The sequence below is a fragment of the Anser cygnoides genome, chromosome 3 (genome assembly GCF_040182565.1).
Source record: "Anser cygnoides isolate HZ-2024a breed goose chromosome 3, Taihu_goose_T2T_genome, whole genome shotgun sequence".
Lineage (NCBI taxonomy): Eukaryota > Metazoa > Chordata > Aves > Anseriformes > Anatidae > Anser > Anser cygnoides.
In genome coordinates this window covers 72,725,347-72,738,538 of record NC_089875.1, presented here as the reverse complement: position 1 = coordinate 72,738,538, position 13,192 = coordinate 72,725,347, and the positions used below count along the sequence as shown (strand labels likewise).

The following is a 13,192-nucleotide window of genomic DNA, read 5'->3' as shown; positions in this document are numbered from 1 at the left end:
GTTTGATAAAATCACTGGTGTTTGGTTACTTGTTAAACTACTTGTTAAACTTACTTTGCTTTTCCTTTACTTTGCTTTTCCTCTAGCATCTTTTGTTTCCCTGACTCATCTGAGAAATATTTCCTGTAGGAAGGGACTTCAGGAGGTCTCTAGGTTGGCTTCTTCCTTAAAATAGGGTCAGTGCTGAGTTCAGGCCAAGTTGCTCAGGGCTCTGTCTAGTCAGGTCTTGGGAACCCCTGGGCGCTAGTCAGCGGCTGACATCTAGGGCATAACAAGGCACCCGCCACACTTCCCTTCTCCATTTTCTGTATTGACATAATGTGTTACATAAAAGGAATCTGTTTTTCTCCCACCCCAAAAAACTTACGGGCTCTGGTCTTTTCATATTTTTCTGAAGGTTTTTGTGCCTACACTCTGTAACTGCATCGGTGGTTCCTAAAGTGAGCCACCTGACTGTATGGTGGTACCCAGCTAGTCTGTGGGTTGATAGTGCATACTAACACAATTTATATTGCTTATTGTACTTTCATGTAAAAAACGAATGTGTGGTGCATTCATGACTTTTTTTTTAAACCCAGCATTTTTAAGTGCTACTGATTTCACCCCAAAAAGCCGAACATGTTGGCTATTTGGAGTACAGCTCAAAATTGAAAGGGGGGAGGGGGGCTTAAACTAAAAAGGGTACTGGGTAGATGTGGTATCTGAACACAGAACTACGGCAGTCATCATCCTCGTGGGGTTATCTTATACTGTTTGTGCCCGTGTGCATGGATACCCGACATCACTACAGCCAGCTGCCCTGTCTGACATTAAGCACTGCGTGACAGTTGTCAGTGTGTGCAGCGTGCTGACTACTGATAAAACAAGCATTCGGTTTTGGTATTTGCACTGAAAAAAAAAAATACCTAAAAACCTTTGGAATATATTTGGAGGCAACCTGCCCTAGGGCAGGGGAGTACAGAAAGCGGAGCCGTTTCGTTTCAGGAAGGGTACGAGGTGATTTTGAATTAGTTGTAGGTGGGCAGGGGAAGATTTTTCTGCTTAATGTCTGAGCATTTTATTGGCGAAGCGTCCCCTCTTGAGGGTATTTGGTGCGCTGCTGACAAAGTGCTTTCTGTTAGGGGTGTTCTGGCTTTCTTGTGCCTTCAGCTCACAACCGCGTGCGCGCCCGAGGAGCGGAGCCCTCGGCCCGCGGGAGCGGCGGGGAGCAGCACCACCAGCCGGCTGGAGGCCGCCTGCTCGCTGCCGCTCTCCCTGCGGTGGATGTGACGTGCTAAGGCCGAGCCGGCGGCGAGGAGCGACCGCGAGGCCGCGATGGACGCGCTGGAGCGGGTGGTGTGAGTGCGGGGCTCCGGGCAGGGGCTGCCCGCTGCCGAGCGCGGCCTCCCCGCCGCCTCCCCTGCCGTCCTCCCCCGGCGAGGGGCAGGCAAGGCTCGGAAAAGCCCGGGGCTGGGCTCGGGAGGGAGTTACCCGCGCGGGGCCCTGATCTGGTCGTGTCTCCTTACAGGAAGCCCAAAACCAAGAGGGCGAAGAGGTTTCTGGAGAAGAGAGAACCCAAGCTTACGGAAAACACGAAAAATGCCATGCTTATAAAAGGGGGAAATGCAAACTTAACGGTGACGGAAGTGCTCAAAGACATTGTAAGTTGTTGGGTGCGTGCATGCGGTATTTCATTGTATCGCCTGTCGCACTATACTGACGTACCTTCCCTTTGCTTTTCCTTACAATTCACGTGTTGTATGCTGCAATATCAACATTTTCTTGCTCTCCTATTCTCTAGATCTCAGATTGTGACCAGTACTCCAGAGATGTCATTACCTCCCCATCAAATGATGTTTTCTTTTTTTTTCTATTTCCTTTCACTTTGGCAGAAGCTTTCAGCTTATTCTCTTCCTTATTATTTTTCCGTATAGGGGGTGAAGCATTGCAAGTGCATTTAAAAACAAGAGGACTGGGTACAGAATTGGGACTGGATCATGCAGCTGAAATCATGTCTCAGGATCTTATAAACCTCTTCTGTTTGTTAAAGCAGAGCATTCAGCCAAAACTTGCCAATCCAGTCCTCCAACTCTGTACCTGAGAATATTGTAGTTGCACTTGTGCTATTTTTTCTCCTTGCTTTGTCCTTTTAACATTTTATGCTAATGATCATAGGGTGGCTGTTCACTCACTGTTTTTTCTCAAGCAAGCAGAGAGATTCTATTACGTGGCTTTGATTTCAGCTGTTCCTTAGCTTATTTCTCAGTTTCAAGAAATAAATCCATCCCCAATTAATTGAGAGCCGAGATTAGGATTACTGACCTGGAGGGTTTTATTGTGAGCAGGCTTTTTGAGGCGACTTCTTTTCTGCATTGTTTTGCACAAACAATTATTGTACTTCATGTGGTTGTGTAAGTTGTAGGGTTTTAGAAAGAGCAGTTCTGTGCCTGTAGGTGTATTTGATATAATGCATGTTTAACTTTGTCTCTTGCAGTATGCTGTGAAGAAACCTTTTGCTGTACTGTATAAAAAGTAAGTGGTCACGTACAAGACAGCATTTGGTCATTTCCAACCATGAAGAGAGATGCTGGCTAGCATGGAGGCTTGAACAATGGAAGGGGTCACAGAAGGTGGCAGAGATTCATCTTAAATTTTAGTAGACTGGAAACAAGCAACAAGTGATCGGTGTTGATGTTGAGCTCGGTTCTGTGCCAAGTGTTACAGAGCAGTTATAGCAAACTTGAGCGGTTGGCTTCTGCGATTCTGCTCTGTGCAGCCAGCTAGCGAGGTTCTGTGTCAGGTGGGTAGGCTGGGCCGGTTATGGTGATAGGTTGGGCTTGCTCAAAATGGGAACCCGGTGTCCGTATAGATGTAGTGCAGAAGCATTAATAACAGCAGCTAAACTGAACGTGGGATGAACAGGCAAAGCCAGTTGTCTGTGAAGTGCCGGTGGCATAGTTGTCAGTGGCACAGGAGGCCCCAGGGAAGCTGCAAAGGCTTACTGAAAATGTCAACAGGCAGTGCCAAGGAAGGAACACCTGGCAGTATTAACACTGCTTTTGGTAGGAGCTGAAACTGAACTTCTAATGCTGGGGTTTCCAGCAGAATGCAGAATCTTAGCGTTATTAGAAGATTAACTAAAGTGCTCATCTCAGCTTTTACTATTTTTTTAATCTTTTTTTTTTCCTTGCCGCCTCTCAGGAAAAATATTACCAGGCCTTTTGAGGATCAGACGTCATTGGTAAGTATAAGCCATGTCTTTTCTTATGAGTTTTTGTAGCTGTAAATTTATTTATAACTTTATTGGAGGATAATTTTCTTTCAGTCTGTAATAAATTAGATGAGAAACCAAGTCTTTAATAATTTTGGGTAAGCTGAAGGTAGGGTTACATCTACATTTATGGTGCCAGTAGGCATTTTATTCCTCTAGCTTCGAGACAGAATCCTGATATCGTGGGAATGTTTTTTGTCTAAAATGCATGTTTCTGTAAACTGACAGGCAAATTTAGGAGTGATGTAACAGTACTTCATATAAAAGAAAGGTGTTTATTTTGTCTTTCTAAAAGCCCGTCCTTTCAAGTGCCACAGCTTATGAACAACTTGTTTTCAATTTGGTGAATTCATAGGTTAAAGCAGTTACATGGAGGGGTCGTAGCTTTCTGTGACTTTTGACGATACTTGAATGGGGGAAGAAAAGCTCAGCAGAGTACCAAATACTTTCATACTTGCTCTGCTGATTCGATCTGAGCTGAGAGTTCTCTTCAGCATTCAGTAAAGAACTGTCAGAAATGTGAGCAATTTCACTTAAATTGTGAAATTTAAAAGTTGTGGCAGACTTGCAAATGTTCTTCAGGCAAAGAAAAATAGTTAAAGATGTATTATGTAAAAATAAATAATGAGGAATTATGAAAAAGGACATTACAGATGAAGTGGCAAGAAAAAATACCTAGCTTCATCTATAAGAAAGAGTGCTTTGGGAAATAAAAAAATAGATAAAAGGAAATTAGTTGTTATTTGAACATTGGATCCAGCTGTCAATTTTAGCTTATGGGGACTGAGACGTACGCTTTTCTGGTAAATACTATTGTTCTTCTCATTAAGCAGCTCCTAAACTCACATGTCTGTGACACATACCTTCTCTAAATATTTTTGAACACTTACGAACCGGAACTCGCAATTTATTACATTTTCTTTTTTCCAATTGTAGGAATTCTTTTCAAAGAAATCAGATTGTTCTCTGTTTCTGTTTGGCTCTCATAACAAGAAGAGACCTAACAACCTGATAATAGGTAATAGATCTGTCTTGGGTTTTTATTTGGATGAAAGGTCTAGCTTTCAATAAATATTTAAGTATCTGGATTTTCTTCCCCTCTTTTTTTTTTTTTTCTCCTTTACAGGTCGCATGTTTGACTATCATGTCCTGGACATGATTGAGCTAGGCATAGAGAACTTTGTATCCCTAAAAGATGTCAAGGTAAGGAATTACTGCGGTATTTCAGCGACATCTATTGGTGAATTTTGTTGGTGCATTGGCGTTTTCCGTGCATTAAAGACCAGAACCTTTTTTAAAAAGTGTTTCATGCAGTGTTTGGGGACTGCTTGTTTGTACTAGTGTAGAATATTACTTTTTTGCTCTGCTGTTTGTGTGGGTTGCATAGGGCAAGCTTGCTGTAGGCTTTCTACAACTTCCTTTAAAAATTTCCTTTATTCCTAAAATGTTAACTTTTAATTAAAGAGTTACATTTACAAAATTCCTTATTGAGATTCTGCCCATGGGAAGTTCCTATATAAATTGGCATGCACTTTTAAAACTGATAACACATTTAAAAACCAGAAGGTGGTCCAGCCATCAGAAGAGACAGCACTGGGCAGCTGTGCTTACAACCTCTTCCCGCCTCCCCCCAGTAAAGTTTGTAGTGCTGTGCAGCAAGTGGGTTTGCAGAATTGATTTAATAGAAGACAAACCCGTAGCAAAGGGGAAAGGTTATTCTCCAGCTGGGTTATCTTCATGAACACAAATGTTGGTGTGAAGATGGATTGACACATGATGGGATCACTTCTTTCAGCTGCAGCAGTACTCCTACCAGTTTGAAGTGTTTTATAACCGGAGAGTCACTCTGCTGAAATCACTCTGCAATTTGTAGTCTTCAGTAGCATATAAATGCCAGTTTTCAGGGAACTGTACTTACTTCAGACAGACAGCTAACATTTTGATTATTTAAATTCAGAGAAAATTCACCTTTTCTTGTCATGTTATGTTTTAGTCTTGCCAAAATGAGCCAATTTTGTACCAAACACTTCATGTGCTGCAAAAATAAGGTTTATGGTCCTTGTTTTCATTAGTTCAGTGACAGGACAGTTTAGATGGATAATGAAGGAATTTACTTTTATAAAGGTGAATCTTTCCCATAAATTCAGATAGTTTGTAGTAGGTATCTTCATAGCATTGCATTCTACATAGATGGTAGCAATACCTATAACAGGGAAATTATAGTCAAGTAATTGTATTTGTTCACCAAAATTAGAATGAGGTGACTGACTAAACCATACTTTTAGCTTTTTTCATGGACTCTCCAGTGTCAAAGTATAATAGATCTGTTTGCCTCTAGTTTTCTTGGTAGTAGTTGCAGTCAAATTAACCTTTTGTTTTCTTTGCAAGGTGTTACCTTGCGTGTTTTATAGTAAAGAATCTCTTCTTTTACCCAGCACAAAGAGTAATGCAATTCAGCCATTTAGAAACAGTCCTTCTGTATGTTTACGGTGTTGTTCAAGGAGAAAAGTGTCTGTTCTGTTCATGTTGATCATAGGTCACAGTTTTTCATTCCATGTTGAATGGATAACAAGCCATTAAGTCAATGATATGTTCCCTAACATGGTCTGAATTTTTCTTGTGTTTGAAATTCTTATTCCGTAGAACAATAAATGTCCTGAAGGAACAAAACCTATGTTGATATTCGCTGGTGACATGTTTGACCTAAATGAAGAATACAGAAGACTGAAGAACCTTCTTATTGGTCAGTGTTTTGATTATTTGAGCAGGGGGATTGCATAAATCTGTAGCAGTGTGATCTGTTGGGAAATGCAGGTTTGTCAATAATTGTTTGCTTCTGTTCAGCACAGAAAGAAATCAAAAGGGGGCACTTGTAAATTTCATGTGACGTGAAATTAGAGTTAAGTAATCACCGTGACTGACAGAGGTAAAGAAGACTGGCTTAAAAGATTCCAAAGTGGAAATTTTGTACTCACTGAAATTCATAGTTTTGATTGTAAGAAAACTTTGGCATTTTTCAAAAAGTCTTTTCCTTGTAATTATACTGGATTATTACTTTTCTAACCAAAAAATGTTTTGAAATACCTAATTTTGAATCGTTGGATTAAGTTCATGAAGTGGATGGGATGTCTTTGCTTACAGAAAACGTCACATCAGTATAATTGAGCCTTTTTTCATCATGCAAGCATTTTCTGCTGGAAACTTGACCAGTTCTAACAAAAGTTAGATTGATCTGACTATTTGGAATTAATATGTGTATTAAAAATTAGCTGTAGATAAAAGATGTGTCATAATTTCAAGGCATGCTGGGATCTTAGTAAAGTAGGTAGCATAGAGTGTGTGGAGTTACTTTGGTTTGGTTTGTTGTTTTTTTTTCCCCCCTTCTGTTTCAAGGTTGGAAGCATCAGAAGTTGAAGCATGTTTTAGGATTTTTCCAGGGAACTACAAAAATGATGAAACTTCTCTTAGGGTAACTTTTGGGGACCTAGAGGTTGTATGTTACAGCATCTCCTGACACTAGAGGGAAAAAAAGTCTTGCTAGGGTGGTGGGGTTTTTTTTTGCCTTTTAATGGGTTTCCTAGAAATAGGTTACTTTTTTTTTTTTTTTTTTTAAAGCTGTAGTAGAATTGTGAAACTGGCCCAATAAAAGCAGGAGTGTTCCTTCAGTTCATTCTTGGGTTGTAGCAATTCATAACTGTTGGTCTTTGTAAGATCTCCCTTTCATGTAGAGAGAATATAGGTTGGGCTCCTTTTTCTAGGCAAACAGACAGAGCGATTGCTCTTTGGAAAGCAACCTTAGAAGTGGCACTTCCCCCTACCCCCCTTGCTCTTAGGATTCCTTAAAGCAAGACGCTGCATCTGGAATGAGACTAAAAAGGGAGCAGGAATGGAGAGCACTTGCATCCTGTCAAGACAGCTGATTCTTCCTTAGAGTAGATGAAAGATTAGTAATTGTGCTTATAAACTTTTGAAGGTGGTGACTGTTGACTGTGAAGATCAGTGGCACAAAGGTGCGTTATTTAAACTCACTGTAAATGAAAGTTTACATTGCAAGAAGCACGTACATTATTTCCTAAGGTGTATCTTGTTCCGACATCTGCATGATGTTGGTGATTGGCATCCAGGTGTGCTCCTCCACCCCGTTATCACACAGCTTGATACTTTAAATGGAAGACATGCATCCTTAGATAGTTGCCAAATAACTAACTAGTCTTTCCTGTCCTATTTCTTTTGAAAAGAAATTCTCTCTCCTCTCCTGCTAATTTGCCTGTAATGGCTCTCTGCAGTCAAATGTGCTGAAATTGATATCCAATTTTTCTTCTTGAATGTACTCCAAGTCTTGATGTTCCGTTCTGTGAAATGCCTGGATGCAAAACAACAGACAAAGGAAAAGGTTAAGTCATACGAAGGCTTGAAGGTATCAACAACCAATTAAAATAATTTGGCTGATAATTTGAGTGCTTTTCCCTGATTGGGAAAAACAGATTCATTCTGTTTCTGCATAAGATTTGTTTTTAAGCTGCCACTCTATTGCTAAGAAAGACAAAAAAATGTCTTTAACAACAGCAAGTGGTTTGTTACCGTAGCAGTACTGTTGAGATCCCAGAGGGAGTATTAGATAGCAAACAGCTTCTTTTTGCCAAAGCAATGTGATGCCAGGGATGCTAGCGAACAACCAAGCTTTCATTGGCTTTTGTGGTATCAAAAGGGTTTGTGCATGTTTGGAGTATTGTCTTACAGCAGTTTCTGTGTAGAATTAAAAAGCAAGGGTGAATTATTGTTTTCATGGCAGCCAAACCATGGTAAAATGACCTCTGTCACTTCAGCTGTGAAGTGCAAGAAGTTATTTAGAAGGTAATTAAATGGCAGCTGCATTTTTCTTTAGAGACCTGGAGGGCAAAGACATCCTGTTCTTTCTCTTTGGCTTTCATTGCCTAGCAAGATGGTAGTACAGGAATCCATTTACAGTGTGACTCCTTGGAATTCAGTTCATAAAACTCTAATAACTCGTGTTTATTAAGCATTTCTTCTCTTGCAACGCTGCCTGCTGGCTCGTTCTGCTATTGCACACTACCAGCCATTTAGAAATGGCTAGGCATTACATGGCTTGCTTATGTTCTTTCTAGGCCATTGATTTGTAGGAGTCCTCTACAATTTTGGATTGGCTTTCAGCTTGTTCTTCATACTGTCTTACACGGTTATTTTTGGAGTGTCTCAAGGATTTGTGGTTTCTATCAAGCCAAGAAAGCGGATGGCTGGGGGGAAAAAAAGTCTGGGATAGGCTTTAAACTCCTCCCATGATAACCATGGCTACAGAAGTTACAGTATTACCAGCTTTTGGATATGAACTGATGCAAAAAGAAGTGTATAGGCTCATGGTCCAAAAAAAATTAGGAATTTGAAAGTTAGGAATCTGAAAATGAAAAAGGTTCTCTGAAGCTCTCTGCAGGAAAAAGTAAATTAGAAGTGCTGGAAACATGTTGAGCGCACGAGGAAGAACTAGGAATGGAAAGAGAGGAGAAAGCAGTTCTCTAGTCCAACCAAAGCAAGAGCTGTAAATTAAAAATACATTAAAAATGTCAACTCTCTGGGTATACTGAAGCGTAAAGTTTCTGCAGCTGTTAAACATTGCCAGGAAACAGAAATTCCTGACCACCTGCATTTGTTTGGAAGAGATCGTCCGGTGGGTAAAAAGATGTGCGATGCCACAGGAAAACACAAAAGGGAGAGGTTGCCAATAAAACCACTAACATTGTGAACCTGCAGAGAGCTTGTCAACGGGAAGATACATGCAAAAAGAAAAAAAAAAAGTATTTTATTTGCAACTTTTCCTCACTACAAGCTCAACCCAGGAGAGGAAGAGTTGTGAGTATTTAATTGACCAAGGACATTTCCTGGCTAGACTCCAGCTGATGTGTGCCAGCAAGACTTTGTTTTGGATGTCGTTCCACTGCTGATACTCTTGAAAAAGGTAGTGGAGGAAAAGACAACTTGCCGAGGAATCTGCAAATGGGACAGAACGGAAGAGACTGATGTGTTTTGCATCTGTTAGCAGTTCTCCTATGTTTCGGCGTTGCCTTGTCATGTTTATTAGCACACCTTGTTCCCTCAGACAAGGTCACGTTCTTTCTCCACCCTCTGCATGTGTTGGACAGATTGCTGTGCTTGTTGCAGGCTGTCTGATTGCACAGTATTTTTCATGACCTTACATAAGAACCCGGCTAAAGATGGCTAATTTTGTATTTAACCTGTATTTCAGTGTTCTATTTGCAAACGGAGTAAGTACTTTTAAGTGTCTATTTTTATAGGTGTGTTTCATTTATTAAGTAGAGAAAATATTAACTGTAATCACAAATACTGCGTGCCCAAAGAACAGAAGTGCTTTGTTGTGGGGAAGGTATGAAAGAGCTGTGAGAAAACCTTTTTCCCTGGAGTCACTGAGAGAGAATGTAGATGAGATTAAAGAAAACGCAGTTTTATTCTGTGTTGTACTGTTTATCACTTCTTTGCACTCTCCCAAATTTGGCTCTGATTAAGTATGTTAAGTATTAGTTTGCTGTCTTAAAAAAGATATCTGAACTAATGGCTTCTCTGTGCTAATCTATGTTTAGCTAAGCTTGAATTGGCCTAAATATCAGAGACACATTTCATTTTTATGACTTTCCAGCTAAAAATTTAGAGGAGTAGACAATTCAGTTATCCCAATCACCTTAATAAAAATAGGTTACTGCTCTGAAAGTATATTTGCTCTGATCCATTTACTTGGTTTTAGATAACATATATATATTGCTACTGAATTGTCTCTGGAAAGTTGCTCTATTCCTGTCAGGATCACAGAATCACAGAATCATCTAGGTTGGAAGAGACCTCCAAGATCATCTGGTCCAACCTCTGACCTAACACTAACAAGTCCTCCACTTGAATTCACACACAAAGACCTTATTTGATGTTAAAAAAGAACCTATATAGGCATCACATCACTGCTGTGACGTGGATCTATTATAAAATAAGCTAATCTGTTAGTCATCTCTTGGTTTGATTCTCAGTCAAGAAACCTGTCTCTTATTCTTTTCAAATGTCCTTTTAGACTTCTTCAGAGGTCCTACTGTGCCCAGCATTCGCCTGGCTGGTTTAGAGCATGTTCTGCATTTCACAGCTCTAGATGGGAAGATTTACATGAGAAGCTACAGGTGAGTGTGTGTTTCTTCTGTGTTTACTTTTTCAGTACACTTGTCAAGGTTTTCCAAATCTTAGCCTGCAGTTGTGTAATTGAACTGCCTGGAGCAATGGTTTACTCCATTTAGAAGACTGTTGTGTGTAGAGGTTACCCTCAGAGTAACTTGCATGACACAAGGGAAACGCTTAAGACCTATACCAACTGCTTCCTTCCGTGTTGAGCTCCCTCTAGCTCGGAGGGCTGCTCTCTGATACGGTTGGATTGGCAAGGTGTAGTGAATTCAACCTTGTGAATTGGTAAAGTCTGAGTGCTATCTTACGCGTCAGAGACTGATCTCAGGCTAATTTATAGGGCTCTCCTCACCTCCATTTGTCAAAGAATGACAGGCGGTAGGCTGTAGCCAGAGATACACAAGGAAAACACGGACAAAATTATCTTCCTTTCCTGCATTGGTGTTTGCTCACAGTCCATGGCCTTTCCTTAACAGGTTGTGAGTGTTCATAGCTTATGTGTTCTGTGAGACTTTATTGATTTCTGTTATAACAAAATATCTACAGTCTCATTCTAAAAAAAAAAAAAACCTTACACAGCAAAACAACAATGAACACCACCACCAAAAAAAATCTTGGCTAGGGCTCGGAATGTTTTGCTATAAACTGTAGTACTTGCTTTTTCCCCGTCTATTAATACACCGGGCACTACTTAGAATTTGAGGAATGGCATGGCTTTTAGGGTACTGCAATTGAATTTTATCCGTTGTAATGATAATGCTAGTCCTATTTAGAAATAATAATAAAGTGACCTAAACTAGATTATATTTTGGGTACATTCAAGTTGTGCTGGAAATGAATTATAAAGGATTATTGACAGACATCTTTTCTCAATAATGGAGTTTGCAATAGTAACTGTTTTTAGTAGTCTTCCCAACCACATGATTGAACGTGCCCTTTAGGAAGACAAATAAATCTGTAGCACAGAGGACAAAGTTGATGGTTTTTTCCTTCTAGGGTACTTCTGAAGAAATCTGGCTGTAAAATACCAAGAATTGAACTGGAAGATATAGGGCCTTCATTAGATCTGGTTATGAGGAGAACACACTTAGCTTCAGATGACCTTTATAAGCTGTCTTTAAAACAACCCAAAGCCCTGAAGGTACGTACCTTGGGAACATAAGTGGCCTTGCTTTTAGGCATTTGATTTGGTAGTTTACTGGTAAATGTGGATAGTAAAGCCAGATACCTGGCTTCTCACCAGAGCTATGGGCACGCGCTACTCAAAAATACTAATGTACGTCTTCCCTTACAGCCTAAGAAGAAAAAGAATATATCCCATGATGTGTTTGGTACAACTTATGGTCGAATCCACATGCAAAAGCAAGATCTCAGTAAACTGCAAACAAGAAAAATGAAGGGGTTGAGAAAGAGGCGAGCAGAGAAGTCAGCTCAAGATGGTGGGATTAGTCCCAAAAAGGCAAAATCAGCGTGATAGTCTGGAACAGCTTTGGAAACTCTTTTGTATCTTTGAATTTCTTACATAAATTGTAATATAAAAATGTCAGACATAAAACACTCAGCTGCCTTTGTTGCTTTTTTAATTAAAAAATATTTTTAATGATTTGTCGTTTTAAAGGGAACATTGGGGTATTGAGCTTTAGCATGAAATCTGGTTATTTAGAAGAAAAAAACACGATGAAACTTGCTTAATTTTCCGAAGTTGAATATTTATTCTCTTGGTGTTAGCAAACATATGCTAGTTAAGCAGGTGATTCATTTCCCAAACAGTTTTGTGGCTATAATGTTGGGAAACCTTGATCAATCAACCTATCTTATAAATTCCCTGCAGGACCGGAGAGTAGCTTATATGCATAATACATGCAATATGATTTCTGTGTTCATTTATTGTTTCTGTATTTCAGTTTTTGCACAACTGCAATACTTAAACTACAGATCATTTTCTAAAGTGCGAACTCTCAAAATGTGTCTGATGCCAGACTGTGTTTTTAATTATTGCACCAAGCCCTACTTTACACTTGCAGAATTGGGAGCGATTAAGGTGTTTTTACCGTGTTCATCACCATGGTAGCAAAGTACCTGATATTTGCTTTAGGCATAAATGAAACCTTTACCGTTTGAATTTCAATCTTTGATGCTTGATTTGTGCCCAGATTAGAAGTAGCAAAGGTACGTTAGTGTTTTTACTGTTCTTAAGTATTTCTACCGTGCTTCATTTTACAGTATGTTTAGCAAACATGAAAGGCCCAACTATTTTTTTTAACCTGCATTTGAAAGCTGCTTCCCTCTGAAGTTTATGTCCATCAGTTGGTGAAGACTCTGTTGAAGGCTTGGATAAAAAGGATGAGAGCTTCAGAGCTTAGTGAGACACAGCTGTGGCATTCTATGTTTTGGAACATACTTTAAAAAAATGTTTTTTTTTATTCTGCTCATCTCTTTGGACAGTATTTTTCTGTCCTTTAGGATAATTATGATGAAAGTGTGTACACAGCAAGCTTCCTCTTCCCAGTTATATTTTCAATACTTCCTTGCTGTTTTTCTCAGAGTTTAATCAACTGAAGTGCCACATTAGAAACAGGCAGTTCATTATTTTTACTTCTGTCCTGCGTCCTGGATGGAAGCTGTTGGGAAGCTTTGCTCTCCTTGTGAGAGTGCTGAGCTGAACACATGGCTGTGCAAATACCTCGTATGATGTTCTTATTGTGCTGGTTTGATCAAACTCGCAGTGTGACAAAGAAAGGGCTTTAAAAATTT

The 13,192-nt window shown here is 39.8% G+C and overlaps 1 protein-coding gene across 2 annotated transcripts; it reads left to right on the top strand.

Annotated features, from left to right (window-relative positions):
- The first annotated feature begins 1,161 nt into the window (after positions 1-1,161).
- RPF2 (ribosome production factor 2 homolog) lies at positions 1,162-11,999 on the top strand. 2 transcript variants are annotated; one of them, XM_013175575.3, is made up of 10 exons: positions 1,162-1,337; positions 1,508-1,640; positions 2,474-2,511; positions 3,181-3,220; positions 4,187-4,268; positions 4,377-4,453; positions 5,894-5,993; positions 10,338-10,440; positions 11,435-11,579; positions 11,733-11,999. In XM_013175575.3, the coding sequence occupies exons 1-10, from the start codon at positions 1,315-1,317 to the stop codon at positions 11,910-11,912; spliced, it is 921 nt and encodes a 306-aa protein (XP_013031029.1). In that variant the 5' UTR covers positions 1,162-1,314; the 3' UTR covers positions 11,913-11,999. The 2 variants fall into 2 exon arrangements, with proteins under 2 accessions (XP_013031029.1, XP_047937051.1); XM_048081094.2 differs by having other exon boundaries at positions 1,309-1,426.
- The last annotated feature ends 1,193 nt before the right edge of the window (positions 12,000-13,192 follow it).

What these genes read in the sequence shown, in the direction of transcription:
- RPF2 (XM_013175575.3), top strand. Translation starts at nt 1,315, where the DNA reads ATGGACGCGCTGGAGCGGGTGGT. An exon ending in TTGAGGATCAGACGTCATTG is followed by an intron (nt 3,221 to 4,186) that starts GTAAGTATAAGC and finishes TTCCAATTGTAG; the next exon opens with GAATTCTTTTCAAAGAAATC. An exon ending in ACCTAACAACCTGATAATAG is followed by an intron (nt 4,269 to 4,376) that starts GTAATAGATCTG and finishes TCTCCTTTACAG; the next exon opens with GTCGCATGTTTGACTATCAT.